Below are 19671 nucleotides of genomic sequence, written 5' to 3' on the forward strand. Positions count from 1 at the left end.
CTCTCTCTGTATCTCTCACTGCTGCACACGCAGCAGCAACCAAGAAGCAGACTCTAACCCATTCAGGCTCTCACCGATCCAGGCTCTCGTCTCTCAAGGGTCTCACCTGTCCAGGCTCTCACCTGGTTCAGGCTTTCACCTATCCAGGCTCTCACCAGTCCAGGATCTCACCTGGTTGAAACTCTCACCTGTCCAGGCTCTCACCTGTCGACGCTCTCAATATTAGCATGCATCATAATATTTTTTGTTGCGGGAGCCTACACGTGTTAGTTCGAAAGACTACAGCTTGTACAATTCACAAACATTGCTCAATGGTCACATACAAAGAACGGTCCGTGTTAAACACGATCGGCTGAATAGCTGCGACGTTCGAAAGAAGGCAAATGTTCTCGAGGTTAGGAACGCGCTGCTCCATGTGAAGATGTCATATTTATGAGCATCCAAAGAAAATTGAAAATACACCGCCCACAAATACTGCACTGCGTTGGGCGGTTAAATGTCCAAGGTCGAAATATGACGGTCGGATATGCAACATGGTAATATGGTATTGCTGTAGAGTGTCCTAATAAGAGCCACAGTAATGTGGTTCTATTTTGTTTAACATTTTTTCATCGGCATATGCATTGCTGCATATATCATAATCTATTTTTTTCAGGACACTTTAAATGTGCAGTTTAGATTTATATCCTCAAATCTCGTTGAGCTGAAGGGACGCGGTAGCGTGGTAGCCTGACTGCTGTGGTGCCCTGCAGAAATGAATGTACGTATGTGTGGTGGACTTCTTTCACACCATACGTACCCAACCAAGATAATAAAATGTGCAGGGGAAGGACAACAATCTAAACATAAAAATAAATTCTGAAGAAATTAGTTGTCAATATCGATTATTTAAAAGTGCATAGCTCCAGTTGCTTCCTAATATCAGAAGAAAGAGTGTTCCAGACGGCCACAGAAGGGCGTTTTAAAGTGCGCGATGACGTGACCACACCCAATCTGCACATTCGCGAAGAACCACGTTGGTCCTTGGGATCCGGCCGCTTGATGGAATTGGGCGATAGGGAATATACCACCTCAGGATGGACGAGATGATCTTCGTCATCTCCTCCTTGGTCTCGTGCCACATGGTTGCGCACAGGTAGATCTTCACCCTCTCTTGCTTTTGATTGCTAGAGGATACAACGAGAACATTAAATCATGTTCAGATTAAGAGAGGAAATCGCAGAGCGCGGTTCTCTGTTTTATGCATTGGACATTATGGGGTAGACATATTTCAGTCTGTAAAACAGAAGGGCGAACGTCACAAATCGTCATCATTATGAAATAAAAACAGAAAGAAAAACATCCTGCTTTGAGTATATGATCATACTTAACCTCCGACACCCAAAACACGAAACATAGACAAAGCCAGACTAACACAAACTAAAAACAAAGATCGCCCATAGAGCCTTGAGAGACTGTTGGGGCAAGGGCTGTTAGCGACTAGCACCGATGAAGCCAGAAACGGGACTTGAGGGAGTTTATGGCCAGTCACACAGACACACACCGAGTCACACATACACCTCGTCACATAAATACAGCAAACAAAGTTCCCCTGACCAAACTGTTGGGGCACGTGCTGATAGCGAGCACCTATGAAGGCTGGCACTGCACACAAACGGGTGGGTGGCCAACACCACGCCCGGCCGTCTTTGTCTCCCCAGTGGTGCTGTTTACACACCATACCAGTTACTAATTTGAGCAAGGGGAGGCCATGACCTACTCACAGAAACACTTAGTCACACACACACTAATAGTCACAAACGCAAGTACAATTCACTGCACCAACACCAACACACCGACCTCCTCTCCTCCAGCACCACCTCCTCCTCCTGCTGCTGTCGACGGTTGAGCAGCAGCCCCGCGACGAGACACGCGGGCTGCGGGGTGCGGCGCACGAAGAGCTCGCGTGTGCGCTCCATGCGCGTCGCGCCATCCGGGCGCAACGCGGGTGCCGCGGCCAGCAGCAGCGCCGCAAACCAAAGCGCCCCGGCGCCGAACGTGGCCACGGCGTCCACCGCGGTGTCTTCGCCGGCACCCACGAACGAGCAGACGGCGGCGGCCGTGCGGTCATAGAAGAGTGAGGCGGCTGCGGGCGTCGTCTGCTCGGAGCCGTTCCACAGTCGGACCGACTCGCAGTCGTAGCGAGAGTCACCCGAGGCGTCGAGCGCGAGGTGGAGGGCGAAGACGACCGCTAGGGCGGCGGGCGTGGCGAGGCAGAGTGGCGCGGCGAAGCAGCTCCTCTGCTGGCGGATCTTGCAGGCGGCGTTAGCGAGCCACTTGCAGAGGATGGAGGCGCCCGCCTGCACGCCTAACAGAGCCAGGGCGAGCGCCACGCTCTCGTGGTGTTCCGCGATGCCGCTGATGGCGCTGAAGCTCCTCCACTCGCCCTCGACGCCCGCGTCCAGCAGCACGACCGCCACGATGATGAGCGTGCGCACCAGCGAGCCGTAGAACTCGGCGAGGTTCCGCGATTCGCCGACGGCGTCGCGGAATCCCCGGAGCCAGCCGACGGGCAGGAAATTCTCCCACCACGACAGGGACACGAGCAGCAGGCTCAGCAGCAGCAGCGCCAGGTGCGCGAACCTTCCCGCCTCCGTGGAGCCGTCGTCGGGCGCCACTAACGCCGCTTTGGCGACCGACAGCGCTAATGCGACGAGACAGCAGCAGAGGGAGGCCAGGCTCAGGAGCTTGGACGTCCGAGGCGGCTTCCTGCCTCGCGTCCACCTGCCGGCGAACTGCAGTGCGCTCGGCACCAGGGTGACACCGTTGAGGAGGATGATGCTGCTGAGAAGGTTCGCCGACTCTGCCGGGAGGACGACGATGGCCATGAGCGCTGAGCCAAGGCCGATGAAGCCTTCCAGCAGGCAGTTCTGGGTGACGCCGAAACAAACGCAAGGACATTGAGACATAGAGAGATTGAGGATTGTTGGAATGGTGAAACACACACCAAACAAACACAGAGGTTAGCGTGGTTTGTTTTTTTGAGGCCTTTTTGTCGTCTTTGTACAAAACAGGTGACAACTGCGCTGTTCAACGTTGGCGAGGCATGGGAAAAAAAACAACTGATGGAGCTGCGTGGATTAACAACAAAACTCAACACATTGGTCAACAAGACCTCCTTAAAAGGAATGCATGTGTAATAACAGCTATAGTGGGTTCACGTGGGGGATTGGCTTGCCGGTCCTGCTTGTAGCCAATAAGGGTCGAGATAGGGAGCGTGGGGCCGGCGTGATCACGGCATGTCATCAGGGGTGATTGGCCCAGCCATTGGGGCCCCAGCTAATGGGGATCCGGATAAGAGGCGTGGTCCCGGGAGTGACAGGGAACCATCGAGAACGGTCGAGATTGCCCATGGAGGATTGGCTGGGGGGACCACGTGACGAAGGGATTAAGAGGGAGGAGAGAGGGATGATCGAGAGGAGACGGGGAACTGAACGGGGTGAGAGCCACGCGCGAACGGGGCTCCGGGTGCCACGTGCGCGGTGGGAGTTGTGGGAGTCTGCCGCTCTCCGTTGTCTGCCAGCAACGGAGCGTGTGGGAACAAGTGTACCGTGAAGTGAAAATAAAGAAGACCGATTCCGAATCCGTCTCCGGAGAATTATTACATTGGTGTCAGAAGTACTTCTGCGACTGTTTGGACGATCATCAAGATGTCCAAGCACCCCAGAAAAAAGAACCTACCTGTGCCTCTATCGGAGGAGGAGGTCGAGACGGATGAAGATGAGCTGTTGGGAGCTACAGCCCCTATGCCGCCTGCTGAAAATGTACTTCTCGACGTCTCTCAGCGTCGACCGACGGAAGATGCGACCGCTGCAGGAACAAAAGGCGAGTGGCGGCTGATGGCGGAGCAGATCGAGTCATTACGCGCCATTCTGCTTAGTCTGGTGACCGCGGTGGCATCCTCACCAGCCGCGGGCCGCCAGATTGCCGATCAACTGGACGCCGCGGGAAGGAGTCCGGTGAAAGAACCTGCGTCCGCCATTCCTTCTGCTACGCGGGAGGACGCCGTCATTCTGGGTGGAGCGGCTGCGCCGGAGCCGTCGGCCGCCATTTTGGGCGCGCCTACCGCCACGCGGCCGCCGGCCGCCATTTTGCCTGATACGGGTGGAGAGCGGGAACGTCAGTCGGAGACGCCCGCGGCGCGCGCTTGCCACCGCGGGCATCGCCTTCCACAAATCAAAGAATTCATCGCCGGGGGTGATTGGAGTGCTTTCACATGGTGCTTTGAATCGGCTTTTAGATCCGTCAATTGGACGGAGGATGAAGCGCTGGGAGCGCTACCTACACTGCTCGACGATGTTTCTCTGGGGGTCTTCCGTTCCATCCCGGCGGCCAAGAAGAAGACACTGCGGGACGCGTTCGCGGAGATGGCGGAATTCTATGACCCACCGACGTCGGCCACCAGAAAATTTATGTTACGTCGCCGAGCATCGGAGGAATCGCCGTTGGCCTATCGTGGGGCGTTGATGGCGCTGGCCATGGCTGCCTACCCCGACGCGACGGCCGACCATTTGGATCCTCTCATCCTCTCCCGTATGCTGGAGTTGGCTCAGGAACTCAAGATTTCGCTGCCAGTTTGCGGCCACGAACCACTTACATCGCGATGGGTGGCGCGCTGCCTGGACGCAAAATTTAATATCAGGCGTTGGGACCAGATGGCGGCGTGGACGGGGAAACCAGAGATCGACGGGCCACCTTTGGGGTGGTCTCCACGACTGGTGGTCCACTGCTCCGACGACTCGGGCGACGACGACATGCTGGCTGCTGCTGTTTCGCACGGGATTCCGGGACGGCGGCTGCTCGACCAGCGTGGCAACTACATGGGCCGTCCGCGTGCAAGGGCCGGGTCGTCCGACCGCCGGCCGACGTCGGCGGCGTGCTTAAAGTGCGGCAGACGGGGCCATTTCGCCCGTGACTGCCGCTGTCGACCTCTACTGTCGCCTCCTCCGACGAGGGGACCTCCATCTCCTCCACCTACTGCGGAGCCGCAACAACCTCGGGCGATTCGGCACACATCGGACACCCGGCAGGTCCTGTCACATCACCCTTCCATTCGCACTCATTCTCACACTCCTCAGGAAAAATTTACTTCCCCCGCTACAGTTACGCGCTCTGCTACGCAGTGGAAAAAATTGGCTCGCAGGGTTGTAGCTGCGGCTTCGGGCTCGTCGACGGTACGCGGTACCATCGACGGCGTTGATGTGCGCATCTTGGTGGACACGGGCGCGTCGGCCACCATCATTTCTGATGTTATTTTTCATTTGTTGTCCATCCCTGCATCGCAGATACGTAAGGTTAATGATGCGTGTGTCGCCGCGAATGGGGGAAGCATGGGTATCTGTGGCCAGGCAGATGTGAGCATCACTATCGGGAATATTACCGCCGCAGGACCTGTATTGATCTCTCGCTCGCTAGCTGTTCCATGCTTACTCGGTACTGATTTCCTGCGTCGGATGCCGCTGAAAATACGAGTCGACCAGGACTGTTTGGAAATGCCGGGGGGTCGTCGAATGGCGTTCCTGCCTTTCTTGCTGGCCAGCGCGCCTGCAAGTAATGCAGTTACTGCCATTGTTGCTGCTACGGTAGAAGTACCACCGGGAGCACAGATGCTAATACCGTTGCGTTATCGTAAACCCCTTCGAATGGGGAAGGGTGCAGAAGGCGTGCTGCTATCCCCATCGAATTCGGCATCTAAATCCTTTTCTTTAGCGGCGGCACAAACGATCGTGCGACCGGGTCAAGCACCTTTTATACAGGTGTTAAATGGGGGACCTGACCGCGTTATTGTTCCGGAGGGGTCGGTGTTAGCTCACGCCACTACCGACTTCGCCTCTTGCAACGCAGCGCCGCGCGCACGAATGCCCGCTGGTAGGCCCCCACACGATCGCTCTCAAGAACGTTGGATCGCTGATTTGTGCGGAGAAAATTCTTCCTTGTCGAACGAACAAAGGAACGCCCTGCGTTCATTATTGATACAGTACACTGATGTTTTCAGTAAAAATGATTTGGACCTCGGCCGCACGTCGCTTTTGTTGCACCATATTGACACCGGTGCGACGCCTCCCATTTGTATGCACCCTCATCGCATGAGCCCGGCGGAAAGGGATCACGTGCGCGGAGCGGTAAATGAATTGTTGGCGGCGGACATCATTTCGCCGTCCAACAGCCCTTGGGCCGCGCCCGTCGTTCTGGTAAAGAAGAAAGATGGTGGTACAAGATTTTGTGTTGATTTCCGCCGGTTAAACAAAGTTTCGGTGGCAGATGCATACCCCTTACCGAGGATGGATGATTCGTTGGACGCTTTATCGGGTGCTAAGTTTTTTTCCACCCTTGACCTGTCCTCGGGGTTCTGGCAGCTTCCCCTCGACGATGAGTCGAAGGCGAAAACGGCGTTCCGCACGCCGCAAGGTCTCTTTGAATTTAATCGGTTGCCTATGGGCTTGAATGCGGCACCGGCGACGTTTCAGCGGCTCATGGAATTGGTGTTGACGGGACTGCAGTGGGAAACGTGCCTCATATATCTTGACGATATAATTGTTTTCAGCCGCACGTTCGAAGAACACCTCCAACGTCTAGAGGCGGTTTTTCAAAGAATGCGTACGGCTGACCTTAAATTTAAACCTAAAAAATGCCACCTTCTGCAACACTCTGTCCGTTACTTGGGTCATATTGTCAGTTCGGACGGCGTATCCACTGACCCTCTGAAAACGAAATGTGTACGAGAGTGGCCCACACCCACTTCGGTGAGAGATGTTCGGCGGTTTATTGGGTTCGCTTCCTATTATCGCCACTTCGTTAAAAATGTTGCGACGTTGGCAAAGCCATTACACATTCTGACTGGCAAAAATCAAAGGTTTAAATGGGGAGCGGAAGAGGAAAAATCTTTTATGGCACTTCGGGACCACCTCGCCACGGCGCCAACGCTGGATTACCCAGATTTCTCACAGCCGTTCATCCTCGATACGGATGCTAGTGATATCGGCATTGGGGCCGTTTTGTCGCAACGTAAGGACGGGGTAGAGCGAGTAGTGGCGTACGGCAGCCGGGTTTTGTCCCCTGCGGAAACACGCTATTGTGTGACAAGACGGGAACTTTTGGCAATTGTTCACTTTGTCCGATTGTACCGGCCGTACCTGTATGGACGGAAATTCCTAGTTCGCTCAGATCATGCGGCTTTACAATACTCCTTGAAATTAGATCAACCGTCAGGCCAATTGGCTAGGTGGTTGGAATCGCTACAGGAATTTTCCTTTGATATTACATACAGGAAGGGGACCCGTCACACGAACGCTGACGCGCTCTCACGGCTGCCGCCCCTTCCTCAGTGCACTTGCCTGACGGGCACGCACCGCTGTGCGGCACCAGCCACCTCGCCTTGTCCGGTTATGGGGGCGATAGCGGATGAGGATGCAGGGGCGAAAGCGAAGGAGGACGACCAGCAAGGGTCGGTGGACACGGATGATATCTTACGGCTACCACACGCGGTCTGGCTACGTGAGCAGGAGGCTGATGCCTCGCTGTCTCCGCTACGGAAATTGATAGGGAAACAAAAATCTCAATTGGCGGGTTGGAAATGGCAGATGTTCCGAGGCAAGTCGGGATTGTTAATGTGTACTGACGAGTTGTCTGACCGACCACGCTTGGTGGTGCCTACTTCGCTTCGCTACGACCTGCTTCGTGCTCTGCACGCTGATAAGTTGATGCACCTCGGTGTCCAAAAGACTTTGGCCGCGCTGCAGAAGGATTTCTTTTGGGCCGGTATGACGGCAGACGTCAAGGACTTTATTCGCTCATGCCAGGACTGTGCAAAGAGGAAGCCGCCTCGGAACCCCTATGTACCACCGTTACGTTCCATTGAGGTGTCCCGCATTAACGAATTGGTTGCTCTCGATATTCTGGGCCCGTTTCCCCCGTCGGCGAGGGGCAATAAATACCTTCTCGTCGGGGTGGAATATTTTTCTCGATGGCCGATGGCCTGGCCTCTGCCCGACCAGACGGCAGCATCCATTACCGACGCTTTCTTGAACGGGTATGTCATGGACAAGGGGGCACCTGAGAGGCTGCTCACAGATCAAGGGCGGAATTTCTCTTCCAAATTGCTTAAGGAAGTTTGTGACGCGTTGGGTACGAAGAAAATTCGCACTTCTCCTTACCACCCACAAACAGATGGTATGGTGGAACGATTCAACCGCACCCTCTCGGCTATGCTTTGTCACACGGTCAGTGAAAAGCAAACCGATTGGGACCTGCACATACGAGGCGTCTTAGCGGCTTACCGCATGGTTCCACACACGTCCACGGGATACTCACCATTCTTTTTGATGTATGGCCGTGAAAATGTTCCGCCCATCGATGTGCAATTGGGTGAGCCGAGTAAGCGACCGTCCCGTTCCTTGCCTGACCACGTGCGTGACTCGCTTGACGAGTGACGGAGGCGCGAGAGGCTGCCCGGTGTGCGACGGCCCGTGCTCAGGCAAGGAACGAACGTTATGCGCGTCAATCGCATACTCACATGTCTTGGTCAGTGGGGGACCGGGCGTGGCTCCACTGCCCCCAGGTACCGGCGGGCACATCCCCCAAGCTGCACAGGCCGTGGCGAGGGCCTGTGACACTAGTGGATGTTCGGAACTTGCAGAGTATCCGTGTTCAGTACGAAAATCGGCGGTGGTATGTCCACTCCTCACGGCTTAAACCCTATGTTGACGCGCGTGTCGGCCCTTCATCCCCACTAGTTGACCTGCCGGGTTCCGTCGAGCCGACCACGCCGATTGTCACATCCATTGATCCCAAGGGGGACTGTGTTGTGCCTCCTACAGATGAACAGGTTCTGAGGGCTGAGGGGGCCCCAGCCGCCCCCCTCCAATGAGACCTGCCCTGGACGTGACCGAGCATCAACAACCTACTTCTTCTTCGAGCCTACCACCTCCTGTCCATCCGGAAGCAAGGGGATCATGCGCTGGAAGCGGAGGGGGTCCCGCGTCGCGTACGCGGTCGAAATCTCTTCCGTTTCGTTAACGTTTGATCGTTCGTTTATTTCCCTGTTGTTACTGCGCTGCAGGGGCGCCCTAATGTAAGTGGTGATTCTTGTTGTATGGGTGACTTTTTTAAATGTTGTTGGGCGCAGGGACGCCGGTTCACCCTCGTATCGTTAAATGCACCTTGGTGCCCTAATAATGTGTTCGGAATTGGTTTATCACCCTTTCCCAGCCGAGACGGCTACTTTTTTTCACCGGGGGGGGGGGGGGGGGGGGTGATGTAATAACAGCTATAGTGGGTTCACGTGGGGGATTGGCTTGCCGGTCCTGCTTGTAGCCAATAAGGGTCGAGATAGGGAGCGTGGGGCCGGCGTGATCACGGCATGTCATCAGGGGTGATTGGCCCAGCCATTGGGGCCCCAGCTAATGGGGATCCGGATAAGAGGCGTGGTCCCGGGAGTGACAGGGAACCATCGAGAACAGTCGAGATTGCCCATGGAGGATTGGCTGGGGGGACCACGTGACGAAGGGATTAAGAGGGAGGAGAGAGGGATGATCGAGAGGAGACGGGGAACTGAACGGGGTGAGAGCCACGCGCGAACGGGGCTCCGGGTGCCACGTGCGCGGTGGGAGTTGTGGGAGTCTGCCGCTCTCCGTTGTCTGCCAGCAACGGAGCGTGTGGGAACAAGTGTACCGTGAAGTGAAAATAAAGAAGACCGATTCCGAATCCGTCTCCGGAGAATTATTACACATGCATACAGGCCACACAGAGTTTGTTATTGACGAATGTTTTGACATTGTTGTTATTGTTGTTAATTGGCCTTGAGCACGACTGCCAACGCAGCTGCAGCATCGCCAACATACTCTTTCCAAATTTTATATGCCCAGTAATGGATTGTCAAATGACTCCGTGAATGATTGTTTCATTTTGTTAATGATATACAGTAGACGCGGTGCTGCTGCGAGGTAATGGTCAGCACAGTCGACGTGAAATTCCTCAGGCCGCCGAGTCTATCTCCCAGTGCGGCAGCTGAAATAAATGGGCGAGTTTGTGACCTCTCCTCGCTCTGTTCACCCAGAGCCAAAGGGGGGGGGGGGGCGAGGGGGGTCTAGCAGAATCATAAGTTGCATTTATACTGGAGCAATGCGATGAGCTATACAACTCTTTTGCTTAGATGTCCAGTCGAGGTGGTCAGATCGTTACAACAACAAACAATACAACAAACACGTAAGTGTAAAGTATGGGAAAGATAAGCAAATCACTTATAAACAAATATACAAAAAAAAGTACTGTTTACTTTAGCAGGTAAAGTCCACTGAGCTATTAGCTTCTTTTTCAGAAGCCACCTATCCATAAACGATAGCTCAACAAAGTAGCTTATCACGTGAACATTTATAGCAGCCAAATACGACACCCCAGGGAAAATATGCACACTCCAAATATACAGGCGTCAGAGTCCGGATCGAACTCACGACCTCCTGTATACTAGGCGAGGAATATAACATCTCGCCACCGTGGTGACCCATTCGCCTCCTCTTCCCTCCCCTCGCCCCTCTACTCCATCCCTTTCCTTTAGAAAGCTCTTCCATTATCTCGAAGTACGCCTCTATCACTCTCACTCATTCCTCAATCCTTGTGTAGTGGTGATACGCGCTGGGGTATGCATCGTGTGCCAGCGCGTAGGGATTGGCTGTGTGTGTGGTGACGCGCGCTGACGGGGGAGGATCAGGGGTCAGCGCGGGGTTGGGGGTATGTGGTGCTGATTGGCTGTGTGCCGGTGACGCGCTGAGAGGGAGTGATTGGGTGGCAGCGCGGTGTGATTGGTCGGGGAGTGAAAACACGCGCTGGGTGGAAACGGATCGTAGAAATAGCGCGTCGTGATTGGGTAACTGAGGAGCGGTGCCGACGTCGAGGTCCGCATCCGCTCCGTCTCCCGTGGGGAGGGAATATATAAGGTGAGGCACATAGGCGCACGGGGGAGAGGTGGAACCATCGAAGAATGAAGACGGAGATGCAGAGATAGAGCCCTGAGGGGAGTGTAGTGTAGGAGTGAAGAGTGTGTGTAAGGTCTACACGAGCCGAGTAATGAAGAGTGTGTAGCCAGAGGTGTAAGGTCTACACGAGCCGAGTAATGAAGAGTGTGTAGCCAGAGGTGTAAGGTCTACACGAGCCGAGTAATGAAGAGTGTGTAGCCAGAGGTGTAAGGTCTACACGAGCCGAGTAATGAAGAGTGTGTAGCCAGAGGTGTAAGGTCTACACGAGACAAGTAATGAAGAGTGTGTAGCCAGAGACAGAGGTGTGGACTCGAGTCATGTGACTTGGACTCGAGTCAGACTCGAGTCATGAATTTGATGACTTGCGACTCGACTTGGACTTGCATAACAATGACTTTGTCCCACCTATGAGATGTGGACTCGAGTCATGTGACTTGGACTCGAGTCAGACTCGAGTCATGAATTTGATGACTTGCGACTCGACTTGGACTTGCATAACAATGACTTTGTCCCACCTCTGGCCAGAGATGTAAGGTCTACACGAGACGAGTGAAGAGTGTAGCCAGAGGCACAGAGTCTACACGAGACGAGTGAAGTGTGTAGCCAGAGGCATAGAGTAGCCAGAGGCACAGAGTCTACACGAGCTGAGTGAAGTGTGCAGTCGGGAGAATAGAGGTCACAAGTTGTACCGTTGTATGGTGACCGTACTCTGAAGAATAGAGACCACACATTGTATCGTGACAAGTCAAGATTTAATAAAAGAAGTGTGTTCCCCGTCAAGGAGTTTCCTGCCGTCATTTCCAATACTTCACTTGTAACACGCCCTTGTACACTAGATAATTCCATTCTGTCATCGTTATGTAAACTACGTCATAGAGTGCATTGGGAGAAGGCGCTCTATAGAAATATAATTTACAGTGAGGCAAAAAAGTATTTGATCCCCTGCTGATTTTGTACGTTTGCCCACTGACAAAGGAATGATCAGTCTATAATTTTAATGGTAGGTTTATATGAACAGTGAGAGACAGAATAACAACAAAAAAATCCAGAAAAACGCATGTCAAAAATGTTATAAATTGATTTGCATTTTAATTAGGGAAATAAGTATTTGACCCCTCTGCAAAACATGACTTAGTACTTGGTGGCAAAACCCTTGTTGGCAATCACAGAGGTCAGACGTTTAGTGTAGTTGGCCACCAGGTTTGCACACATCTCAGGAGGGATTTTATCCCACTCCTCTTTGCAGATCTTCTCCAAGTCATTAAGGTTTCGAGGCTGACGTTTAGCATCTCGAACCTTCAGCTCCCTCCACAGATTATCTATGGGATTAAGGTCTGGAGACTGGCTAGGCCACTCCAGGACCTTAATGTGCTTCTTCTTGAGCCACTCCTTTGTTGCCTTGGTCGTGTGTTTTGGGTCATTGTTTTGCTGGAATACCCATCCACGACCCATTTGCAATGCCCTGGCTGAGGGAAGGAGGTTCTCACCCAAGATTTGACGGTACATGGCCCCGTCCATCGTCCCTTTGATGCGGTGAAGTTGTCCTGTCCCCTTAGCAGAAAAACACCCCCAAAGCATAATGTCTCCACCTCCATGTTTGACGGTGGGGATGGTGTTCTTGGGGTCATAGGCAGCATTCCTCCTCCTCCATACACGGCGAGTTGAGTTGATGCCAAAGAGCTCAATTTTGGTCTCATCTGACCACAACAATTTCACCCAGTTGTCCTCTGAATCATTCAGATGTTCATTGGCAAACTTCAGACGGGCATGTATATGTGCTTTCTTGAGCAGGGGGACCTTGCGGGCGCGGCAGGATTTCAGTCCTTCACGGCGTAGTGTGTTACCAACTGTTTTCTTGGTGACTATGGTCCCAGCTGCCTTGAGATCATTGACAAGATCCTCCCGTGTAGTTCTGGGCTGATTCCTCACTGTTCTCATGATCATTGCAACTCCACGAGGTGAGATCTTGCATGGAGCCCCAGGCCGAGGTAGATTGACAGTTCTTTTGTGTTTCTTCCATTTGCGAATAATCACACCAACTGTTGTCACCTTCTCACCAAGCTGCTTGGCGATGGTCTTGTAGCCCATTCCAGCCTTGTGTAGATCTACAATCTTGTCCCTGACATCCTTGGAGAGCTCTTTGGTCTTGGCCATGGTGGAGAGTTTGGAATCTGATTGATTGATTGCTTCTGTGAACAGGTGTCTTCTATACAGGTAACAAGCTTATGAGCACTCCCTTTAAGAGTGTGCTCCTAATCTTGTTACCTGTATAAAAGATACCTGGGAGCCAGAAATCTTTCTGATTGAGAGGGGGTCAAATACTTATTTCCCTCATTAAAATGAAAATCAATTTATAACATTTTTGACATGCATTTTTCTGGATTTTTTGTTGTTATTCTGTATCTCACTGTGCAAATAAACCTACCATTAAAAGTATAGACTGATCATTTCTTTGTCAGTGGACAAACGTACAAAATCAGCAGGGGATCAAATACTTTTTTCCCTCACTGTAGATTTGACATGGGCTCGCAGCGTGGACAAGTAGGGCAACACACCCATGAGAAGGGACTCTCTTAGAGTCACTCTCCCTATGCTGGAGGCGTTGACAGAGCAACTTCAAGACTGCACCTTTGCCTTGACCTCTGTCCGTCTCTGTCTCTCTCTGAATCTTACCAGAGCGATCATCTTCCGATTGGAGACATCGGAATTCTTGAAGGCGAGCCGGAGGCCGCAGCGGATGGAGCTGAAGATGTTGGGGATGACGAGAACGAAGGCGAGAACCCAGGAATAGAACTGGTTCTGGTCGAGCTCGCCGGCCTGCCTGGCGACCCTCTTCATCTCGGCCAAGTACACCAGGCTCAGCTGTGTTCCACCACATTGCGCACGCCAGACAGAAAAAAGCGTCACGACACTGCGCATCCTATCCATGTAGGGAGTCCTCGTTGAACGAGCGGTGTTCACTCCCCACGTCTCCACTTTCACGCAATTTTTACATTATGGAACGTTTTTCGTTAAGCGCACACCGCGCCTACTATAACGCGAGTCTAGCATGTGACAGATTTCTAGCTATAACGCGAATCTAGCGTGTGGCACACTGCACGCTATAAATGTGCAGTTAACCCTCCTCAGATTTCTGGCAACTGCTGGCTGTGACTCCCAGCGAGGCGTCCATACCCAGTTGGTGAATGTGTGTGGATCGCTCTCGAACAACAACAACCACACCAATGGTGCTCAATGTCAATCAATAAATCAATGCTCCTGCTGCTGCTGAAGCAGTAATACATGTTGATTGGCTGCACATTTGTTCAGTGACAACCTCATTAATTAAGCATGGCTTGAGTGAGATATATCTCGTCTGTGTACACGGGTGTGCCTGTGTACATCCCCAACATTTGAAAGGCATTGCTGTGTCAGCGGTTATGGTGAGGGCAGTGCAAAGTTTTTCATGTCATGATAAAAAAAAATGCCTCCAGAATACAATAAAACCCACAGACCAAGACGTCCCACAGGTTGTTGTCGATGAGACTAAGATTAATAGCAACTGAGATGCCGACTACATGAACACGATGTGAGGGTTGAGGTGGCGAGATGTAATCTTGCTCGTCTGGTACATGGGAGCTCGTGGGTTCGATCCCGTCCCTGACGATGCCTATTTTATATTTAGAGTCTGCGTGGTCTCTCTCTCCCCGTGGTCGTGTGGATTTTTCTCTGGATCCCCCGATTTTTCTCTCCACATTTAGAATCAGCATTACGCGTTCAGAGTATTTGACTGCTATACATTCCAAGTGATGATGATACATCACTAAGTTGAGCTATCATTTGTGGCCAGGTCGCTGATGACATTTTTTTCTATGTAACTCAGTGAGCTTTACCTAGTAATTTTTTTTATAAATATAGTTTTTTTTAAATATCGAGGGCATGTGTGTATGTATGTTGAGCTTATTTCCCACTGTCAGTAGCCAACCGTGCTAATCGGAGGTTTGGGAAACGAATTTGGTGATGGTGCAGCTATGAGGTGAGGCTGGGGAGAGAGGTGAGGGAGTTCCTCCTCCTTTCTCCTCACCTTGCTGAGCACCGCCGTTCCGAACACGGCGAGGAAGAGCAGTGTCAGGAGGATAAACCTGAGGACCCGAAGACCCCGAGTCGAGGACTCCTCCTCATCGATGTCTGGGCGAATGTTGAACCTGTCCCAGGATCTACGGTGGAAACAGACGTTCGGTCGAGTCACAGTGAATGTTGTGTCGCGAAATTGCTCTCCGACATCAGCTGCTGCTGTTGCTGAAGCTGCAGTAATGCATTGGAACATTTGTTTACGTAACAACTTTATTAATCAGTTGCGTTAGGTGGAGGAAGCTTTGCGACACGAGATTTTACACGTTTGATCTGACCCGAAAATCTATTACGAAGGACGATAAGTGGTCGCAAAAGTCTGCACGTGCTAGATTCAGTAGAATAACTTCAGAGCTTTAATCGACGATATTTTTTGGCAATAGGAAGAATACGTTGACGAAGCAAATGGAGAGGAGGGCAACAAAACAACCCTCTGATAACTGCGCAAAGGAGACAGGATCGGTGGACGCTGGGCATTGCACAAAGAGGCAAGGAGAGGAAGATCATGCGTGACCATTCTGGTCAGCGTGGGCTGGGGAAGATGCCACTTTGTGACCGATGCTCACCCATGCCTGAGAGGAAATTTGACATCTCCTGTCGCCGAGTCCGGAGCGATGGCAACCTCTGCGACATTGATCCCAGACGACGGTGGCTCAAGCAGCTTGAGCGACGCATTCTGGGGCATTGCGTCGCTTTGCCAGAAACTGGTTGGCTATCAATGCTCAATATAAGAGGGTCGGTTTTTATTACGTAATTGTTTTTATGGATGAATTTTAGTTCGTCGCCTACGATCGAATCACCCTGATCCTGAAAGCTAAGCATTGTTCAACCTGTATGCTGGTGCTGCTGAGGTCACCCGATTCACAGGGCAGTTGGCTGACCACTGGGGCAGCGATTCGTCTCGCGCACGCAGTAACTCCGTGTTATGTTTTGATGAAAACTTACCAGTATCTCCAATGCCACCAATTATGGGTGATATAAAAACATCGCCAAGATGTTATTTGAGTGTTTGGCCGTTGCGATTTCATTTGAATCTCGCCCCTCATCCGAGGCTCATCGACGCAAACAATGAAATTAATCGAGGGATGCTGCAGTCGTTGCGATTCTCCCGTTGCGGCAGCTGAACACCAACATCTGTTTATTTTTTACAAAGTATTTATTCCCCCTCCTGGCCTCTGTCCAACCAGCAGTTCGACTGGTCGCATGTGATGGGTTAGGACAGGACATCAGGTAGGCTGGTGTCGAAGAGTGGGCCGAATACAACCCTAGCGAGGGCCCATAGGGCTCCCCGTGGTGAAGGGAGGCCCTGCCACCAGCAACACCACGGTGGCGAGATGTTATCTCCCTCGCCTAGTATGTAGGAGGTCGTGGATTCGATCCCGATTCTGACGCCTATTGTATATTTGGAGTTTGCATGTCCTCTCTCGCTGTCTCCCCGCCGTCGCATGGATTTTTCTGTGGATCCTCCGAGTTTTCCCTCCACATTTATAATAAAAATCACGCGTTCAGAGTATTTGGCTGCTATAAATTCCCACATGATGAGCCATTTGTTTGAGCTATCATTTGTGGCCAGGTCGCTTGTGAAAATAGCTCTACAGCACAGTGGGCCTTACTTTGTAAAATAAAATAGTTTATAGTTATTTACTTGGTTTTAATCAGCTGATTTAGTATTCTTCGCTTAACGTACCTGGAGGCATGGTTCACGTGTCGGAGCAATAATCGGTCGTGGAAATATTCTCGCGTCATTGTCAAAAACGCCGACGAAGATAACGTTAAATTGCAAGCCCGTGATTTCGGGACCTAAATATATAAGGCGCTAAATACTAACATATATAGGTACATTTATGTACGTTGAACTTCTTTCGCACCGTACAGATCCAACCGTGCTCATTGGAGGTGCGAAAACATATTTCCATATATTCCATATATACATATATGTAGACATATATATACATTTATGTATGTAAATATGTATATATATGTCTAATTAAAATAAATATACAGGATATGAATACGGTTCTGAGTCACGTGTGCATGAATGGAGAGATGCGTGATTGGAATTGCATCGAGAGACCAAAACAAAAAAATATCGAGCACGCGGATCAGAGTACGCACGCACGAAGTTCAAGTCTGACACGTCGAAGCGTGCGTCAGTGGTGCGCGGTTTTTTGGGAATGCATCTTCGCGAATCGTTGATGGTGGCCGATGGTCAAAAAAATCCTCACGGACTGACGAAGCAAAGGAAGGAACAGGAACGCGTCCGGGAGGATGTCCGTCTGAGAGACGGAGCAATGAAATGTTCTCGTCGACGGGCGAGAACATTCCACAAAGCACCGTGAGAGATGACACCGACTCGAGGCGGTGTTCATCCAGCAGTGGATGGATCATGGCTGATGCTCAAGATAATTGATGGCGGTTGTGGTTGTGGTGGTTGTGAGGGTAATTGTGGTGTAGGGAGTGGTAGAGTGGTAGTTAGCACGCTAGCACGCTAACTTCCACTCGTACAGACGATTATCTGTATCGGTCCTAGTCCTCCCCTAGGTCGACTCAACCTCAAATGAGTATTTTTTTGTAAACATCGACACTAGGGAGATAAAAGCGGCCGAGCGTGGAGCTGGCCACCAGTCCCTAGTGTGCCGCTCAAACCTTCATAGGTGCTCGATAACAGCACATGGGCCAACAATCTGTTTAAGCAATGAGGGGGATATTTTTCTTTCGTGGTGGTTATGGTGGTAGTGTTGTTGGTACTGTGCTGTTGGTAGTGGTGTTGTGGTGATTGCTATTGTGCTGGTTTTGGTTGTGGTGATTGTGGTGGTGGTGAAACGTTAACTTACTTCTCGCATTGGGTTTGGGGCTCCACTTCTTCTGATTGTGCTTTCATCTGCACGTCCCTGCGTTCATCCGCACAAGGGCACTCGCATTTCCATTCAACAGCTCCCGCCTCTCCTTTCTCTGGCGGCTTTGAGGACTTCCGTGATGCTTGAGGCTTCGTCATCGCCCGTCTATGCGTTTGGGAGCTCAGATGTCGGTGGTGGTAGAGAGTCTGCCTCTAGGGTCTCCCTTCAATAAGCATTAAACCCCTACCTACCTGCCTGCGATGAGCTGTGGCGTGGTTAATGGACAGAACTCATCTGTATAGCTAAACTGAGAGTCGTTGAGATAATCAGCCCAATAGTTTTATCTTTGAGATGCGATTGCGTTGATATGCTACACTCTTACAACGTGTATTATAATTATCACACGAACTAGCGATAATAATTATTATAAAATTGGCAAGATTAGACTTCAATGGCTAAGGAAAGAAAACATCTGACATTCAATGCAGATATTTGAACTGTCTACAGACTTCTACAGAGGCATCAGCACTGAGCCCTCTAGGGAGCGGGGTACTAGTCTCAGACAGCGTGGTAGCACGACTGATTATATATATGTCGAGAGGGAGCGATGACCCCGGGTTCAGTTTGACACCCTTATTTGCAAGCGGTCAATGACAAAGCTGAGGGAGGCATAGACCTGCTGAGCCACGAGGAATACATTTACAACGAGGAAGCTGATATTATCTGCGGCTTAACGTTCACAGTCGCGATTTCCTGAGTTAATATTCAAAGCAGCGTGATTCCGTCATCATCATTGTCATCATTGTTTGTCATGAACAACATCAACCACGTCATCATCATTAACATTGAGTCATCAAACATCAACAACAGCGCCATCGCCATCATTAATTGCATTACCACCATTGCCATCATCATCATAATCATGATGAACATTAGCATCATTCATTAACATCACCCACCAGCATCGTTACCAATATATTATGGAATCCCGACGCCACGTTGGTTGTGGGAGCTGTTTAGACCATACTTGACCACCATGCTGGGTCAGTGTTCGTGACGAGTGGGGTGGAGGGGTGGGGAGCGGTGGCGCAGTGGTTGGCGCATTGCGCTACGAACTCGAATACCCGAGTTCGATTCCCGCTCACGGACAACATCAGCGACGCCTATCTGAACCGGTCATGGGCCTCCCCTAGGTCGACTTAGCCTCAAATGAGTATCTGGTGCGGTGCGTAAAAACATCGCCACTATGGAGACAAAGGAGGCTGGGTGTGGTGCTGGCCACCCACCCTTTCGTGTGCTATTCTCACCTTTATAGGTGCTCGCTAACAGCCCCTTCCCCAACAGTTTGTTCAGGCTATACGGGGTATCTGTTTGAAAGGGTGGGGAGCGGTGGCGCAGCGGTTCGCCCGTTGTGCTATGAACCCGGCCACCCGAGTTCAATTCCTGCTCACGACCAGCACCAGTGACGATCACCAGAACCGGTTCTGGGCCTCACATTAGTACCTGGTGCCGTGTGTAGCAAACATCGCCATGAGAGAGACAAATGCGGCCGAGCATTGTGCTAGCTACCCACCCCCTCGTGTGCCGAGCGAAGCTTCTCATGTGCTATTCTCTAACAGCAATTACCCCAACAGGTCTATTTAGGCTACACGGGGGTGGGGGGGGGCTCTATCTTTAGTGGGGTGGGAGGAGGGGCGGCGGGAGGGTGGGGGCAT

The 19671-nt window shown here is 51.6% G+C and overlaps 2 protein-coding genes across 2 annotated transcripts in view; both read right to left on the reverse strand.

The window, feature by feature from the left end:
• LOC144947420 (chitin synthase chs-2-like) overlaps nt 1-4090 on the reverse strand; it is a 34914-nt gene extending 30824 nt beyond the window's left edge. The window contains exons 1-3 of the mRNA XM_078876669.1: nt 4034-4090; nt 1857-2909; nt 1071-1156 (exon numbers count right to left, since the gene is read on the reverse strand). Of these exons, the coding sequence (XP_078732795.1) occupies nt 1071-1156; nt 1857-2909; nt 4034-4090 (1196 nt within the window). The remainder of the gene's footprint in view (nt 1-1070; nt 1157-1856; nt 2910-4033) is intronic.
• Nucleotides 4091-4677: 587 nt separating this feature from the next.
• LOC144947421 (uncharacterized) overlaps nt 4678-19671 on the reverse strand; it is a 102322-nt gene continuing 87328 nt past the window's right edge. The window contains exon 3 of the mRNA XM_078876670.1: nt 4678-5013. Coding sequence (XP_078732796.1) covers nt 4678-5013 — 336 coding nt within the window. The remainder of the gene's footprint in view (nt 5014-19671) is intronic.

This window comes from Lampetra fluviatilis, chromosome 45 (genome assembly GCF_964198595.1).
Source record: "Lampetra fluviatilis chromosome 45, kcLamFluv1.1, whole genome shotgun sequence".
NCBI lineage: Eukaryota > Metazoa > Chordata > Hyperoartia > Petromyzontiformes > Petromyzontidae > Lampetra > Lampetra fluviatilis.